The sequence below is a fragment of the Drosophila pseudoobscura genome, chromosome 3 (assembly GCF_009870125.1).
Source record: "Drosophila pseudoobscura strain MV-25-SWS-2005 chromosome 3, UCI_Dpse_MV25, whole genome shotgun sequence".
Taxonomy (NCBI): Eukaryota; Metazoa; Arthropoda; class Insecta; order Diptera; family Drosophilidae; genus Drosophila; species Drosophila pseudoobscura.
Genome location: NC_046680.1, coordinates 15,986,662 through 16,001,501, shown reverse-complemented (window position 1 = coordinate 16,001,501; position 14,840 = coordinate 15,986,662). Strand labels below are relative to the sequence as shown.

The 14,840-nt window shown below is 46.3% G+C and overlaps 5 protein-coding genes across 8 annotated transcripts; 3 read left to right on the top strand and 2 right to left on the bottom strand.

The window, feature by feature from the left end:
• The first annotated feature begins 812 nt into the window (after window positions 1–812).
• Window positions 813–2,394, top strand: rho-7 (rhomboid family intramembrane serine protease rho-7). Of its 2 annotated transcripts, none has more exons than XM_001361345.5 (6): window positions 813–971; window positions 1,031–1,226; window positions 1,281–1,575; window positions 1,636–1,856; window positions 1,919–2,118; window positions 2,177–2,394. In XM_001361345.5, exons 1-6 carry the CDS (start codon window positions 925–927, stop codon window positions 2,265–2,267), a joined length of 1,050 nt encoding a protein of 349 aa, XP_001361382.2. In that variant the 5' UTR covers window positions 813–924; the 3' UTR covers window positions 2,268–2,394. The 2 variants fall into 2 exon arrangements, with proteins under 2 accessions (XP_001361382.2, XP_015040261.1); XM_015184775.2 differs by having other exon boundaries at window positions 824–971; window positions 1,037–1,226.
• Window positions 2,310–3,123, bottom strand: LOC6898690 (RNA-binding protein 48). 2 transcript variants are annotated; one of them, XM_002138659.3, is made up of 3 exons: window positions 2,919–3,123; window positions 2,720–2,864; window positions 2,310–2,659 (listed from the first exon to the last, which is right to left on the bottom strand). In XM_002138659.3, exons 1-3 carry the CDS (start codon window positions 3,009–3,011, stop codon window positions 2,406–2,408), a joined length of 492 nt encoding a protein of 163 aa, XP_002138695.3. In that variant the 5' UTR covers window positions 3,012–3,123; the 3' UTR covers window positions 2,310–2,405. The 2 variants fall into 2 exon arrangements, with proteins under 2 accessions (XP_002138695.3, XP_033234102.1); XM_033378211.1 differs by having other exon boundaries at window positions 2,720–2,872; window positions 2,919–3,042.
• A 273-nt stretch (window positions 3,124–3,396) lies between these two features.
• On the top strand, window positions 3,397–5,491 carry RnrS (ribonucleoside-diphosphate reductase subunit M2). Its single transcript, XM_001361344.5, has 3 exons — window positions 3,397–3,603; window positions 3,831–4,064; window positions 4,390–5,491. Exons 1-3 carry the CDS (start codon window positions 3,544–3,546, stop codon window positions 5,269–5,271), a joined length of 1,176 nt encoding a protein of 391 aa, XP_001361381.2. The 5' UTR covers window positions 3,397–3,543; the 3' UTR covers window positions 5,272–5,491.
• A 180-nt stretch (window positions 5,492–5,671) lies between these two features.
• GalT1 (beta1,3-galactosyltransferase 1) lies at window positions 5,672–8,388 on the top strand. Its single transcript, XM_001361343.3, has 2 exons — window positions 5,672–6,175; window positions 6,247–8,388. The coding sequence occupies exons 1-2, from the start codon at window positions 5,899–5,901 to the stop codon at window positions 7,356–7,358; spliced, it is 1,389 nt and encodes a 462-aa protein (XP_001361380.2). The 5' UTR covers window positions 5,672–5,898; the 3' UTR covers window positions 7,359–8,388.
• Window positions 7,865–14,676, bottom strand: ADD1 (ADD domain-containing protein 1). Of its 2 annotated transcripts, XM_001361342.4 has the most exons (5): window positions 14,098–14,676; window positions 13,552–14,020; window positions 12,155–13,482; window positions 10,730–11,701; window positions 10,019–10,661 (listed from the first exon to the last, which is right to left on the bottom strand). In XM_001361342.4, the coding sequence occupies exons 1-5, from the start codon at window positions 14,186–14,188 to the stop codon at window positions 10,114–10,116; spliced, it is 3,408 nt and encodes a 1,135-aa protein (XP_001361379.2). In that variant the 5' UTR covers window positions 14,189–14,676; the 3' UTR covers window positions 10,019–10,113. The 2 variants fall into 2 exon arrangements, with proteins under 2 accessions (XP_004444335.2, XP_001361379.2); XM_004444278.3 differs by lacking the exons at window positions 10,019–10,661; window positions 10,730–11,701 and adding an exon at window positions 7,865–9,937 and having other exon boundaries at window positions 14,098–14,659.
• Window positions 14,677–14,840: the final 164 nt, after the last annotated feature.

Below are 14,840 nucleotides of genomic sequence, written 5' to 3'. Positions count from 1 at the left end.
AAAAATTAAGGCAAGAACAATCAAGGGCCAAGTGCCGGTCAAGTAGAAAATTGATTCATTAATCGGATAAAATTATCGGATAATTCTATATAGCTAGTAATATTCCACGGAATATCAAAAACGTACGTAATAGAACTGAATTCGTCAGTATATACTTACTGTATATTTTTAAAATGAGATGGTATATTTCTGAGGGTCAGACCGTATACTTTACCGGATTTTCCTTTTTTCTTACCACCACGTCTAGCTCACACACCACGCAATTTTATTTACTTGTCATAGTTTTTTCTAGTACTTTCCAGTATATTTTAAGACGCGTTATAGACTCACCCTCTTGTGTAATGCACCAATGTAGAAACGAAGTAGAAATGCCACATAGAGCCATGTTCCAGGCCACATTGAAAACTTATTCGTGATCATGCATGGTAAAAAGTGTATAACGGATGTTTTTCAACCTGGCGCTTCCATAGGGATAATATGAAGAAAAAAAACAACGGGCAAACGAACACACTTTCCCGTCAAGTGTCGCCTTTGGTAATTACATAAAAGTGTAGTTAATATGTAGCAAATGTGAAGTTAGCGTGTAGTTACCATGTAAGAAAATATTAGTAGTGGACATTTTTGTTGACCGGTTTGGCTTAAACCTTATTTTATCAACAATCCAATATAAATGATAACTTAAATTTAACCAGTCTTGTAGGAAATTAATGTAGTAATCCGAAAAAATAATGAGTTCAGAGCTGAGCGTCTTAGCTAGCTGTTAATATTCAACCGAATATCAAAAACGATGAAATATGATGGAACTTGAATACAAATAATGCGTCAGTATATTTACGGTATATTTTGAAATTTGTGACGTTTGACTCATAATATTAGTGGCATATTCATGCCAAATTGTTGAACTTTCGAATTATTATAATTATAATGCTTGTAAATCGCTCGCTCTGTAGGAGCTGGCTCTCCCAGGTGACGTAAGTAGGGGGCAACGGCGGTGTACGGGTCAGATTAACCACAGTTCGAGATCCCACAGACACAGATATGCAAATGGTCAAAATTTTTCATGCCGACACATAGTACCTGCACCGCGATCCAAGCCACCAGCACGATACGTTCACGGCAACAGTAAACAGAGCAGCAATGTAAAGCCCTCGGGCGGGGAGCCGGTCCCAGAAAGCACAACCGTTCCGAACAACAACTTATTCAAGGCGGTCGCATTCACAGGCGCAGTAAGTAATCAGTATTCCATATGAACGTCTTTCTGTATGTCTTTTCGATTACAGTTTACGGTGGGATGCTTTACCAGCGCCACCATCTGGGAATACGAAAACACACGGAGTCTGATCATTGCCAAGGCTAAGCAGGCGCAATTTGGTTGGTGGCAGAGTCGATCGCTCGTGGAGCGCAGCAGTTGGTCGCAGCTGAAACTGGAAATCCGCCAGTACTGGGACAATCTGAACACTGGCGAAAAGGTGTTTGCCCCCATCTGCCTTGTAAATCTGTTGGTATTTGGTCTGTGGCGTGTTCCACGCCTGCGAGCCACAATGATCACGTATTTCACATCCAACCCGGCTGCGCGTAAGTCAGGCGAGACCTTCAACCGAATCATTCGTTATGAACACCTGTTTCCCTGAGCAGGCATCGTTTGCTGGCCCATGTTTCTGTCCACTTTCAGCCACTACTCAGCCATGCACATATTCGCCAATATGTATGTGTTGCACAGCTTTGCCAACGCCGCGGCTTCGTCGCTTGGCAAGGAGCAGTTCCTAGCCCTTTACATGAGCGCCGGAGTGTTCTCCAGTCTGATAAGCATTCTGTACAAGGCGGGCACGCGACAAGTGGGCATGTCTCTAGGAGCGGTGCGTATGCAAAGGCAAGGTTTCCCTCGTCCCTTCAAATAAACCTTGTAATTTTCCTCTAGTCTGGAGCGATCATGACAGTGCTGGCATACGTGTGCGCCCAGTATCCAGATACCCAGCTTAGCATATTGTTTCTTCCCGCCCTGACGTTCTCCGCCAGTGCAGGCATAAAAGTGATTATGGGCATTGACTTTGCGGGCTGCGTGATGGGATGGAAGTTCTTTGACCACGCGGCGCATTTAGGAGGAGCCATTTTTGGCATGTAAGTAAACTGTAGGATGTGGCGGTTGATTTTCACTCACTCACTTGTTAATCCACAGATTCTGGGCGTATTACGGTACACAGCTGTGGGCGAAACGCCTAACCCTGCTGAACTACTACCACCAGATCCGCGAATCGAAGCCGAAATAATGACAAATCCAAACCCTTTCTAACAAGAAACAAATTCAGTTCTGCTCATAGTTACGGATATCGTTTAGTCCCCCGGGGGCTCCTTACAATGTGTGGAAAGTAATAAAAGGTCAGACTCGGTCGTGTATTTATCCCTCGTTATTTCATTCTCTTTTTGGCCGGTGTTGAGTCCGTCTGGTCTGTGCGATTTCGCCTAGTCCGATGGGCCACCTCCTGGCTTCGTTTCATCAGTTTCTCCCGCAGCTCTTGCAGAGTCTCTCTTTCAGGCGCATAAGAGATGTGCAGGGTTCCGCCGTAAAACTGTTTGGCATCCAACTGCCGCTTTGCTCGTCGTGCTACCTCGAGCCGCTCAAACTGTACGGCAAAGACGTCTGTAAAAGCCTCCAGTTCCACTGCAAACAGGTGTAACTTAGTTCTGTGATCAAGTGATCATGCCAGTGTTTTGCACGCACTCTTTGCAGCCATCTCCGGAGTTATACACGCACACGACTGCAGTTTTCCAAAGCATTGCAGCTTGGTCTTGAGATTTCCCTGAAGGTTTATTTTAGGCACTCCGAAGATCAGCAAGTACCTCGATTCGCTTGCAACAGTGTAGACCTGAAAAACTAGGCATTCGTTATGGGCAAAGCTATCTAGTTTCTGTGTACGTACCTTAACTGCCTTTAACTCCCGCCCCTGTCGATATGGAAGTCGTGTGGTGCAGTATTGCAGTTGCTTGTGGTGGTCGGTAGTTGCAGACTCCATAAGAAACGAAATTTCGAAAGGAAAACAAATTAATTTATTTTTCTGCAAGCCGGCGTCTTAAAATATACTGGAAAGAACTAGAAAATACTATGAAAAGTATAAAATTTGCAAGGTGTGTTAGCTAGATATGGTAGCAAGAAAATCAGTATGACCAAAATAAATACCGATAACAAAGCCGAACTTAGCCCACTTAGACCCCCTCTACTATTCCCGCCTAAAGAAAATATGGGTTGTTTTTGTTTTTCGTTGTTTTCATTTTCTGCTTCTTCTCCAGTGCCATTCACATCAGATTCCCATGCGTATTATTTTCGTATTTTTGAAAGTGGGACTGTATATTTCGGTATATTTCTATGGGTCTGACCGATAATTCCGTTTTGGCGGGAAAAGTAAATAGCTTGCCGCCCGGCATATAAGCCAAGAACCGCCGTTTTTCCAATCATTTTATTGTGAAATTTCAGACAACATACAACAGGTTTTCCGCGTAATATATTAACTTTTCTGACGACACTTTTTAAGAAAAATCAACTACAAAATGTCTCAGGTTGCTTCCAAGGAAAATATTGCCGACAACATGGAGAAATTCTCGCTGAAGGTAAGTGACACGTTTATGCAATGGGATTTACATGCATGCATTCGAATGCACATTACAAGTATATAGGCTATACATAGCCACTCGTTTTTCATGTGTATGTTCCCGTGTGAATACGTGAAATGGAGCGATATCGCGCATCACAACAAATGTACATACATGCTATACATTTTTAAGGGTTTGCTAACCATTCAATTTACATATTTATCATACTATGCATACATATTTAGAGCCCCAGCAAGAAGGTATTGACTGAAAACGCCAGCAACGTTCGCAAAATGTCCTTTGGCAATGAAGAGAATGGCGCAGTTAAGGAAGCCGACCCCGAAAAGCCGGCGCAGTCCATTATGGAGAAGACCGGATCGCCGTTTGACCCTTCTATTGAGCCCCTGCTCCGGGAGAATCCACGCCGCTTCGTTATATTCCCTATCCAGTACCACGACATCTGGCAGATGTACAAAAAGGTATGTACATGTGTGTGCTTGTATGTATGCGTATGTGTATGTGTCTTCTTCTGGCGGGTAATTTCATGATAAAGCGCGCCAAAATCCAGTCACGTCGGTTGCGTGCACGATTGCATGAATCAAACTTTATGATAGGGCGTCTGCAGCCCCAGCCCTTGCGGTATGTGTTTACTTAATGAAACATGAACACGTTCTTGCGCGGGAGATCCGACCAAAGATACTAACAACTACGATAAGGAATGTAAGGAAAGGAAAGGAAGGAAAATGTATTGAAAATGTACTGTATCATACATGTTAATAATTTGACATTGTATTCATCTCGCAGGCGGAGGCCTCCTTCTGGACTGTGGAAGAGGTGGATCTATCAAAGGACGCGACGGACTGGGCCCGTCTCACTGACAACGAGCGCTACTTTATCTCCCATGTGCTGGCCTTCTTCGCTGCCTCGGACGGCATTGTTAACGAGAATCTGGTCGAGCGCTTTAGTCAGGAGGTGCAGATCACGGAGGCACGTTGCTTCTACGGCTTCCAGATAGCCATGGAGAATGTGCACTCCGAGATGTACAGCGTGCTCATTGACACCTACATACGGGAGCCGCAGGAGCGCGACTACTTGTTCAATGCTATTGAGACCATGCCGGCTGTAAAGCGCAAGGCGGACTGGGCCATGTCCTGGATATCCTCAAAATCGGCCAACTTTGCCGAGCGTATTATTGCCTTTGCGGCCGTGGAAGGAATCTTCTTTAGTGGCAGCTTTGCCTCAATCTTTTGGCTGAAGAAGCGTGGTCTCATGCCCGGTCTGACCTTCTCCAACGAGCTGATCTCCCGTGACGAAGGTCTTCACTGCGACTTTGCGGTGCTCATGTATCACCATCTAGTGCAGCGGCCCAAGCGGGAGCGCATCATCGAGATCATAAGGGATGCTGTGGAAATCGAGCAGGAGTTCCTCACTGAAGCCCTGCCCGTCAATTTGATTGGCATGAACTGTGTTCTCATGTCCCAATACATCGAGTTCGTGGCCGATCGGCTGCTAGGGGAGCTCGGTGTGGGTAAGATCTACAACACTAAGAATCCTTTCAATTTCATGGAGATGATCTCGCTGGACGGAAAGACAAACTTCTTTGAGAAGAAGGTGGCCGAGTACCAGCGCATGGGTGTCGTAACGAGTCGCCTGGACAACGTGTTTACCCTTGACGCCGATTTCTAGGGCTGGTCCCGTCCGAGGGCTGGCATCTCAATATTAATATGTAACCAAGAGTTTTTATATGTACTTTGTAATAGAAATGTAATTTAGATTAAGATCAATCACCTCCCCATTTTTAACCTGACCTAGAATCTTTCGATGCACTTGACCTAGAGCAACACAACATTATTGTATATAAAACATGATAAATAAATTAAGATATAGACAAAATATATACACTAAATGGACGAGTCTTATATTTTTGTAACGCCAATTTGAGCGGACGGCAAATAATATTCTCAATAGGGGAAAATACTTGTAGATCGCCGGCCTAGATTTGAATGAAGGCATATGTACTGTAGGTAGCGTGTGTATGCTTTACATTTTACGTGTATCGATAGTCACGAGGGACGTAATCAGCTGGATAGCAGCTTCTATCAGTTTTTAAGGGTGATGTGATTGTTGCTGTTGTCTGTGAGCCGCAAATAATTAATTCAAAAATTCCACTTCTGTTCATTTGTTATAATCAGTGCAATCACACTGCTGCTGCTGCTTGGATTATCAATTGGCATTGAAAAGATGCGCGGCAATACCTGAAATGCAAACAAAACGAACGCCGACCACAGTGAGATTGCAGAACATAAAGATCAAATGAACAACGCAGGCACTGGGGATGAGGAGCAGTGTGCTCTGCTGGCGGACTCGTCCGTCAGCTCTGGGTCGACGGCATCTGTCTCCGATGAAGAGACAGCTGCAAGGCAGCCCAGGATCAAGCTGCGGGGAACCATGAAGCTGCAGCGGCGAACGCGCTTGCCTCTGCCAAGAATTTTGCGTCGGTTTGGATGCTACACCCTTATGGCATTATTTATTTTTCTTCTGCTCCTTGTCTACCTGCCATTGATGTACATGGATGGGCATAAGCGTCGAGGTAAGAGAAGCCGCTCAGGATGCTGAGCTCTATTGTATTGATCTTCTTTTCGTTTCATATTCCGTTGTCAGTGGGTTTACCGGACTGGACACTGGAGACCTCCCGGAGCATAGGCGATTACATAGACCCTGTGCAGGAGACAGCGCTGATTGTGCCGCGGGAATTTTGTCGGAACAAAACCTTCCTGATAATCGCCGTTTGCACTAGCTTAGGCAACTTCAACCAACGACAGACAATACGCGAGACCTGGGGAAACACTTCGGAGTTTAACTACGGAGCCTTTGTGAAGTTACATGGTCACCTCAAGGGAAACTACTTGCCACCGATGACGGCGCGCCTGAAACATTATGCTGAGTACCTTAGCGGTGAAGGTGATTCATTGTCTGCCTCCGTACGAATTGTGTTTATTGTGGGTCGCAGCAAGTACGAATCCCTTGTGGGTAACGAAACGTTATCTCGAGTTCACAGCGAGGCGGAGCAGTACAACGACATTATTCAGGAGAGCTTTGTAGATAGCTACAACAATCTAACACTCAAGTCGGTAATGGCCTTGAAGCACATAAGCCGAAGTTGTGCCAATAGTACCGCGTACTTCCTCAAGTGCGACGACGACACCTTTGTAAATGTCCCCAATCTGCTGCACTTTCTGTTCGGCGGCTCCGTTCCGCTGTACAATGATACTCTGGACTATCACGATCGTTACACATTCCTTGTGAAGTCGCCGCAGAATCGATTGAACGACACGAGCGGGGTGATGTACGGACACCAGTTCTGCAACGTGGTGCCCGTGAACGATGTTAGCAGCAAGTGGTACATGCCCTCCTATATGTATCCGCCGGAGTCCTATCCAAAGTATTTGTCTGGAGCCGGCTACCTTCTCTCTATTGATGTGGTGCAGCGACTGTACGAGGCCTCCCTGAACACGACGCTTGTGTACTTGGAGGACGTGTACATTACCGGACTGTGCGCCCAGCGTGCCCATATTACGCGACATCATCACCCGCTCTTCAGCTTTGCCCACTCAAAGCATCTGTGCGCCTTCAAGGGCAGCATTACGCAGCATCAGGTAAAGGACGACACCATGGTGGAGGCATGGAACTATGTGTCCGACTACAAGATTAGGTGCCCGCCGCCAGGTCGTTACTTCAACCACATGCGATTGCACAAACGCCCAAATTGTTAGTAATAGAAGCGCCCAAGACAGGCTTGAATGACATTAGATGTTCTTCTTGCCCCTACTTTTTAAAGACCCAGAAATACTTCATTATTATTTATACACGCCGCACAATTTGTTATTACTCACAAGAACCCACTTTATGTTCCTGAAATTATAATTAACAGAATACTCTAGCACATCTGACATGTCCACATATAAGAAAAGTGATATATTAACCCCAACCAACCAATCAACTCATAGATATAGTGCTTGTATTATTTTCTACCCCGTTACATTGAAGATCGCAACGTTTATTGAGTTTTTGCTATTCGCATCCGATGTAATATTCTTCTGTCAGATCTAATTGATCTAATCGAATGTAATTTGACTGTGCAGAAGCTCCATTAGTCCATATCAACTTTAAATGTATTGCATATAAGGTATATCACATAAATACATACATGTAAATGTACTCCTCCGTTCTAAGCTTCCGATTTGTTGAATCAAATAAAACAAATGTAGACTACACTAGATGTTTAAGTATTTAGTTTTATTAATATAATAGCTTAGAACTTTAAAATATATTTCATCAATATCAATTAATATCCTAAGTACTAAATATTTTCTACTGGCTTGCTTTCTTGATCAGTTTCTGATTGCAAAATTTACTCATAAATTTTATAAATGGAGCAGTCCCAGATACTCGTACCATTTCAGACCATCTTTAGATCGATGCCGAACTGCGTGAGCATTTCGGGAATATAACAATGAATGATTAAATGCAATACAAAACACTATCCTATCATGAACATTTGTGTACAGAATGGAAAGGTAATCCCAAACATTATACCGATTCTGGTATGCAAATATTAGATCTATATATGCTACCAATAGCACTTTAAATAAAGACATTTTCTGGTTATTTCTACAATAACATTATAATTAATTCATTCAGTTTGTACAGTTGTGAATCATAAATCAAAAAATATGAACAAAAATTTAGAAATATGTGATTATGTATGTTAATTGCCAAATAAAATTCGTAAAACAAGTTAAATTCAATTTAAACCAAAATTAAAGTTACTAAACAAATGATTGGCTGTTTTCTTGTATCTCATTGGATCTATATACATATGCATAAACGACCAATGTGATATTGAAATACAGGGTGTCGAGGTCTTACGCAAAGTTGTCGTCGGGACCTCGAATGATCACCACAAACTAGCCGAGGAGTTGCCGGGTGGTAGTCGCATCTGAAGTAGACTCCTCCGAAGTCGTGACTTTCGAATCGACATTTTCGTGTAAGCCTGCCAAACATGCTTCGGCGTTGTCAACCGTCAATGTAACAGTGGATTTAGAAGGAGTCGTTCCGTTCTCAGTCAGTGGTTCAGATTCACGTGGCGACTTGCAGACCTCCCCGATTTGATTTTCTTTTGGGATGGGTTCACGCGGTGTCATCACCGAAGTTTCTGTGTCAGTTTCGGGAGCTACAATTTCAAGATTTCTATCCGCTTCCGCTGTAGATACTATGGGACTGGGATTGCAAAGGTCTTTTAGTCCCATACCATCCACATCTTTTGCTTCATCTACTGCATCAGTTTTTTCACTGGGGATGTCTATGTCCATTCTTTCCAACGGCTTAGCAGCGAAGCTTTCAGTGGAAGTGTCCATTGCTTCATTAAACTTAGATTTTTCTTTATCCGAACCTTTCTCCTTCAGAACTTCGGCTTCGGGCTCTAGGATTTCCAAGTCTTCACGTACAACTGGGTTTATACTTAAGAATTCCTTTTCGTCCACCTGATCAACAGCTGCTGCTCCAGCTTCAGGCTCGGTTTGAGCTTCCGTTTCAGGCTCGGCTTGAGCTTCCTTTTGCTGCTTATCTCCTGCTACTCCTAACTTTTGGTGATCATCATCTGCAATCTTTTCCCTCGGGACCTCTGATTTGTCATTCTCCGCCTTTTCCGTTTCTTTGTCTGCTTCTTGTTTATTCGGGCTGGACTGCCCTGTGCTGCAGAGTTGCGGTTCTTTTTCTTCTTGGATAGGAATCTCATTGGGTCCGTCGGCTGGCGTTTTTTGAGCATCGGTCTTTGTCTGATGAGCTTTACTCCCAATCTTATTCTGCTTATCGCGGTTCTTAGCCCATTTACGCGCCACCTCAAACTCTTCCTCGGCTCGTCGCAACACGACCCTGACTTTCATTTTCAACTTGGCATCGGTGTGCTTGATCTCCTCCATGCGCTGGCGCTCTAATTGAAGCAATGCTGGATTCGGCTTGTTCGTTGTCTTTTTGCGAGGCTGCTTTTTGTGTCCTGGTGAAACGGACTTGGGCTCGGCAGTGCCCTCGGTGATGTCCACTTCGAGAAGACTGGCCAAGATGGTTGAACTAAAGGCAGCCATATCGGCCTCACTCGGCGGCAATTCCGCGACTTGATTCTTCAGTGCTTCCGTTTTCGGAGCCTGAGACGCAACAGAAGTTATCTTTATGATCTTCTTGCTGTTCGAGTCCGAGCACCCGTCGTCTTCGTTGTCCGAATCAATGGTAATGGTATCCGTCTTGGGCTCCACAATCTCGATCTCGTTATCCTCGTCATCGCTGGCTTGTTTATCTGCAAGAGACAATCAAAATTAGCAAAATACATAGAAATGATACTTGATCAGTTTTTTGTAAGCTAAGAACTCATTGAGGGTCGTATTTAAACAGAGGTTGGAAATTTTTTATTCGATCTTGGTTTCGGTTGGTTATACATAAACTATGTTTAGATTGGCTGGAATGAAATTGGAATTAAATGTTGAGGAAACGCATCTCCTCTAGAGGGAAGTTTAAGCGCAGTTTTTGAAGAGTCTTTTCATTGGGATGCGGCTGTCGATTCAGTTCGCGGCAGTAGCATTCATAGGCAAATTTGGCCATTTGCCAGCGCTGCTTGCACGTCTGAGCATCTCGCTTGAAGCGTGGAAGGCGCCGGGCCACCTCTGGCCAGAGGCGCTCCCGTGCAGTCACATCATTGTAGTCCGCGTGACGTGGATTCCACAGAGTGGGGTAGGCGCGCATGGCCAGCACCAGTTGCTGAGCAAACTGATTGTCGTCGGCCATGTCCTTTAGTTTGCTGTCGGACTTATTCCCATTCTGTACACAATCCTGCTGCGGCTCAAACTCATCGCGCAAGTCCTGCTCATCAATTTTATAGAGAAAGAACAAGCTGGCCAAATATTTTGAATACTTTAGCTGTAGGTTGGCATGCAATCTTTCGTCCTTGATGGTCCTGAGGCGGAAGGTCTTGAACATTTCGTACATCTGCTGCCAGCGCCCTACCAGGTAATCGCATGGATAGTCTGGAAAAGGGGAAAAAAATTGCTTAAACGGGAACTAATCAACGATGTCCTCCTAGAGGACTACTTACTGGTTGCCGATTTACAAAAATTTAGCCACAGCGACTTCCGCGTCTGCTCGTCAATGCTATTGAACTCGGGATCAGCCGACTTGCGCCACAGTACGGGATGGCTCTTGGCAAAGTTAATGATACGCATGTCAATATCCCGCACGGGCACTTGTCTCGCCCTCACCGGCTTCCGCACATCCGCCTGCTTCGTCTGCCTTGTTCCGTGATCCTTGTCCATAGTGTTTTCAATGACGTCCAGTTGCTTGCGCTCAAAGCCATCCCCATCGTCTTCGCCACAGTCCACCTCCAGCCACTGGCTTCGTGGCAGGTCCCTGTTGGCCAGATAGTTGGTGGCCTTGTCAAAGTAGCCTTTGAAGCGCTTCCCCTGACGGTTGCGGCGCTCGATGCGCACATAGCGTTTGCGCACGTTCTTCCAGCGAAGCTTAATGTCGTCGCCGCGCGGAAAGTGGCTGGCTATGACGCGCCACTGCTTGCGTGTGACCTCCATTTTTCCGTAGTCCGGGTGATGAGTGCACCAGATCGACGGATACTCGCGCAGCAGTCTTGTCAGCTTGCGATCGTAGGCATGAGCCTGTTCGTTGCGGTTCATGCTCTCCTCAGTGCCCAGTTCGGCGAGGTCCTCGCTGTCCAGGTCATCATTGTCATCGTCCAAATCATCATCCAAGTCGTCAGGCTCATCATCAAACTCGTAGCTATCGGCATCGGCCCCATCGTTGTCATTATCTTTTTTGGGCACCGACTCGAATGCACTTGCATTCTCGTTCTCCTTTTCTGGGTCTTCGTCGTCAATGGGATCGCCCTCGGCTCGTACTCCCAGCGGCATTAGAGGCGGCAATGGCTCGCAGTCTTCTCCCTCCTTGAGATTCGCATGTAGACTCTTGCGGTATTCATACACTTGGTTGTGGAAGCTGTTGCAACCTGTGTTGAAGAGATCCACATCGTCGATTTGGCCAAAGCAGACATAGTCGACGGCTGGAAGCACACAAAAAGTGATAGCGAGAGATTAACGTTTAGGGAAAAACTGCTTCTGGGTTCTATTCCATTGCCTCTTTGGATAGTATTTTGCAAACACATGGACCAAGCTAAAACCAATCGCTATCGCAGCCAAGGAAATGGAACTTGCAGTTTTCCCTAAACAGACAATCAGTGGATCACAGGATACTTACATACATGCAGCCGTGCCTCCTCTCTCTATCCTCCCATTGCCATTCAGCAAGAGCAGGGACAGAAATAAACACTCGCGCACAAACACGAACGAACGAACAATGAACAACTGACAACGCCCGTCCATGTGTCGAAAATATTCTCCAAAGACAATTATAGAGATACTCTCGTCCCCCATTTTCTTACATTATATGAATATTTGGAGCCAGGTGTCTACCGAACGGTGGCTTAAATCTGAGAAATTACTTGGTAGAGACTTACCGGCAGCCAATTGGCCGTTCTCCAGGCTGTTGGCATCGTTCTTGAAGCCCATTTCGCGCATATCGACCAGGCACTTCTCCTGCAGATGTTTGAAGCGCCCGATGGCATAGGTCATCAAATAGGACATATGAATGTACAGCTCCTTTAGATCCATATAGCTGCGCGCCTGATTATAGGCATTCGAATGGGTCAGAGAGACCACTTTCCCAGTAAGATGAGTGCATATGTCCATGGCATTGAATATCTGCTCCTGCAGCTGAGCACGCGCCTGTCCAATGGCGCTATTGGGGAACACATGGCGCATCAAGGCATGGCCCTTGTTCGGTTGCACCGTAGATATCATTGTCCCTGCTCCGCCATTAGCGTTCGACTGTGCCGGTAAAGACCCGCCACTGGCACTGGCACTTGCACTTGTCTGACTAACATTTCCAAGGCGCACAACTTGCGGAGATCGCTGCTGTTGGTTGATCTGCGGATTGTAGATTCCCATATTGCTGCCCATGTTAGATGCCATGGCTGACGGTGTGCTGGCTGGGCTAGGGTTTGTACTGGGCACTTGGCGAATGTTCGTCGGAGCGGTTGCAAGAGAACGCGGTCGAATTAGGACCTGACCCATCGGACCCACAGACATCGGAGTGGGGGGCGTCAAAGCGGTTGCAGGCTGACTGCCGGGTGGCATCTGGCGCTTGACCTGGATGAGCCGTCCATTGGGCAGGCGGTACGAGTCCTGCTGGGCGGCGCTATTCAGATCGACGCGGAATCCGTTAATGGTGTGGAAGACGGGCCCAGTGCTCCGAACGCTATTGGGAACCACGGTTCGACGCACAACACTGGTTGGTGAATTTTGGCGGTACCGAACGCCCGAGCCACTCAGCACCAGCGGGGGCGGCAGGCTGGTCCGAGGAGAAGATGTACCATTGTTGCTGGGACTGGGACTGGGTCCTGTATAGTTTTGCTGTACGGTAACAATCCGTGGCGTGGTGGTTGTTATATTAGCCGGTGGGGCCGGGAGACGAGTTGACGCCTTTGGGCTCATTGAGATCTGACAGTCGGGCTCCAGCATGCTCAGCAAATCGGGAGTGCAGACGACTTCGTCGTTTGACGTCTTGGGTCGCTTAGTAGGTGGACCTTGCTGCTTTGGCGCCGGGCCCTTTTTAGCAGAGCTCACGGAACTGGTGTGGCTTCGCTTCGAAGCAATTGATTCAAGGCTCTCCGCGGAATCGGAAAGGCTGTTTGCCTTCGCCTTGGCAAGACGGCAGCACGTACTGTTGTCCTTCATCATCTGGCGGCGCGCCTCCACTTCGGGCAGTTGCAGACTCTGCAGGCCGCTGCGAATATAAAAGGTATTGAAACGTCACTATTTGATGGGAGGAAAAATCCATGGCCACAGTACCCACCGCTTTTGTGTTTGGATGTAGTTGACTAGAGCCCAGTGCTGGGCGCGCAGAGGCCATAGGATCTTGGGTGTGCAGTTGAAGCAGTTCCAGTTCTCGTTCTGTTCAATGTCCATAATGATGTCGCGCGACAGATTCTTGACTATGCAAGACTTGCAGAAAACATACGGACATGTGGAGCAGCAATAGACCTCGCCGCCCTGGCCACACCAGCGGCAGTAGAGCTCCGAGCCATCCTCGCCCTTGGAGAACTCTCCGCTGTTGTAAAAATCGTGGCACTTGACGCAGTGCGTCACGCGCAGAATGGGGTGCATCTTGATGGTGCCCTCCGAGCCAGGAGCCGTTCCCATGTGCAGTTTGCATACAGTGCAGTGGACTTTTCGCTGGTTGATCACATCGACGGTTGGGTACGCTTTAAGATAGTAGCGACGCTCCTCGTCAGAAAGGCTCGAGTGCATCTCATAGTTCGAACCTGTTAAAACACGAGCCACGAACACGGTCTGAGCATTAGCATTGAAGTCCCAAAGAATCGGCGTATCGCTTTCTTACCTGAGAAGTCGACATCGAGTTTGGCCAGTGGGGATGGCAAGGGCGTCGTGGCCGGCACCAGCAGCACCTCGCTGTTTGAAGTGCTGCTCATATTGCGGCGCTATGGAGTCCCACGTGCAAAAAAATGTATTGCCAAAATTATGTACTTCTGTACAGAAGCGTCCGCGCGGCAGACAGGCAGCACCACAAAGCAATAACAACAAAGCGGCGCGGCAATTAGGTTCTTTGCAAAAACACGCAACACTATCGAGTGTTTTTTAATTGCGTCCCGGGCAAAAGATCTTGCAAATTTTGGCTTCTATTGAAAATGATTATTTTTTCATTGAAGCACAATCCGATTCCCACAGTGAAAATGATTTTTTTCACAGCAACAAATTTCAATATGGCGTCGCCTTCGGGTTGTCCGAACCGAGTGGTGAGTACGCACGAAGTTGTTCGAAATGAAAATCGGGTTTAAACCTTTATCTGTTTTAGAAGGGAATTACTTTTGAATCGGTCACCAAATGATCCTCACAGTTGGAAAACTTTAAAATACAAAACAACTGTCTGGAAATTATGAGAAAAATTGATCGAATTCAAGTCTATACAACAATATAAGCCAAGACCTAATATTTCAGAAATGTCAACAAATTTTAAAACTTGTTTCTGTTTGATAAAAGCTTAAATATTTAAAAAAAAGTCAAAACGACTTGGTCGTTTGCGTACTTGGCAACCCTACATCTATCCTGTTGTCTCGTTCCCAC

Coding starts and splice junctions, on each gene's coding strand:
- GalT1 (XM_001361343.3), top strand. CDS start 5,899: ATGAACAACGCAGGCACTGGGGATGAGGAGCAGTGTGCTCTGCTGGCG. Junction 6,176..6,246: donor GGATGGGCATAAGCGTCGAG/GTAAGAGAAGCC, acceptor TTCCGTTGTCAG/TGGGTTTACCGGACTGGACA.
- LOC6898690 (XM_002138659.3), bottom strand. CDS start 3,011: ATGGAGTCTGCAACTACCGACCACCACAAGCAACTGCAATACTGCACC. Junction 2,865..2,918: donor GGGAGTTAAAGGCAGTTAAG/GTACGTACACAG, acceptor CTAGTTTTTCAG/GTCTACACTGTTGCAAGCGA. Junction 2,660..2,719: donor TCCGGAGATGGCTGCAAAGA/GTGCGTGCAAAA, acceptor ACCTGTTTGCAG/TGGAACTGGAGGCTTTTACA.
- ADD1 (XM_001361342.4), bottom strand. CDS start 14,188: ATGAGCAGCACTTCAAACAGCGAGGTGCTGCTGGTGCCGGCCACGACG. Junction 13,483..13,551: donor TACATCCAAACACAAAAGCG/GTGGGTACTGTG, acceptor TTATATTCGCAG/CGGCCTGCAGAGTCTGCAAC. Junction 11,702..12,154: donor GAACGGCCAATTGGCTGCCG/GTAAGTCTCTAC, acceptor GTGTGCTTCCAG/CCGTCGACTATGTCTGCTTT.
- RnrS (XM_001361344.5), top strand. CDS start 3,544: ATGTCTCAGGTTGCTTCCAAGGAAAATATTGCCGACAACATGGAGAAA. Junction 3,604..3,830: donor TGGAGAAATTCTCGCTGAAG/GTAAGTGACACG, acceptor ATACATATTTAG/AGCCCCAGCAAGAAGGTATT. Junction 4,065..4,389: donor TCTGGCAGATGTACAAAAAG/GTATGTACATGT, acceptor TTCATCTCGCAG/GCGGAGGCCTCCTTCTGGAC.
- rho-7 (XM_001361345.5), top strand. CDS start 925: ATGCTTGTAAATCGCTCGCTCTGTAGGAGCTGGCTCTCCCAGGTGAC. Junction 1,576..1,635: donor CACATCCAACCCGGCTGCGC/GTAAGTCAGGCG, acceptor TTCCCTGAGCAG/GCATCGTTTGCTGGCCCATG. Junction 1,857..1,918: donor TGGGCATGTCTCTAGGAGCG/GTGCGTATGCAA, acceptor ATTTTCCTCTAG/TCTGGAGCGATCATGACAGT.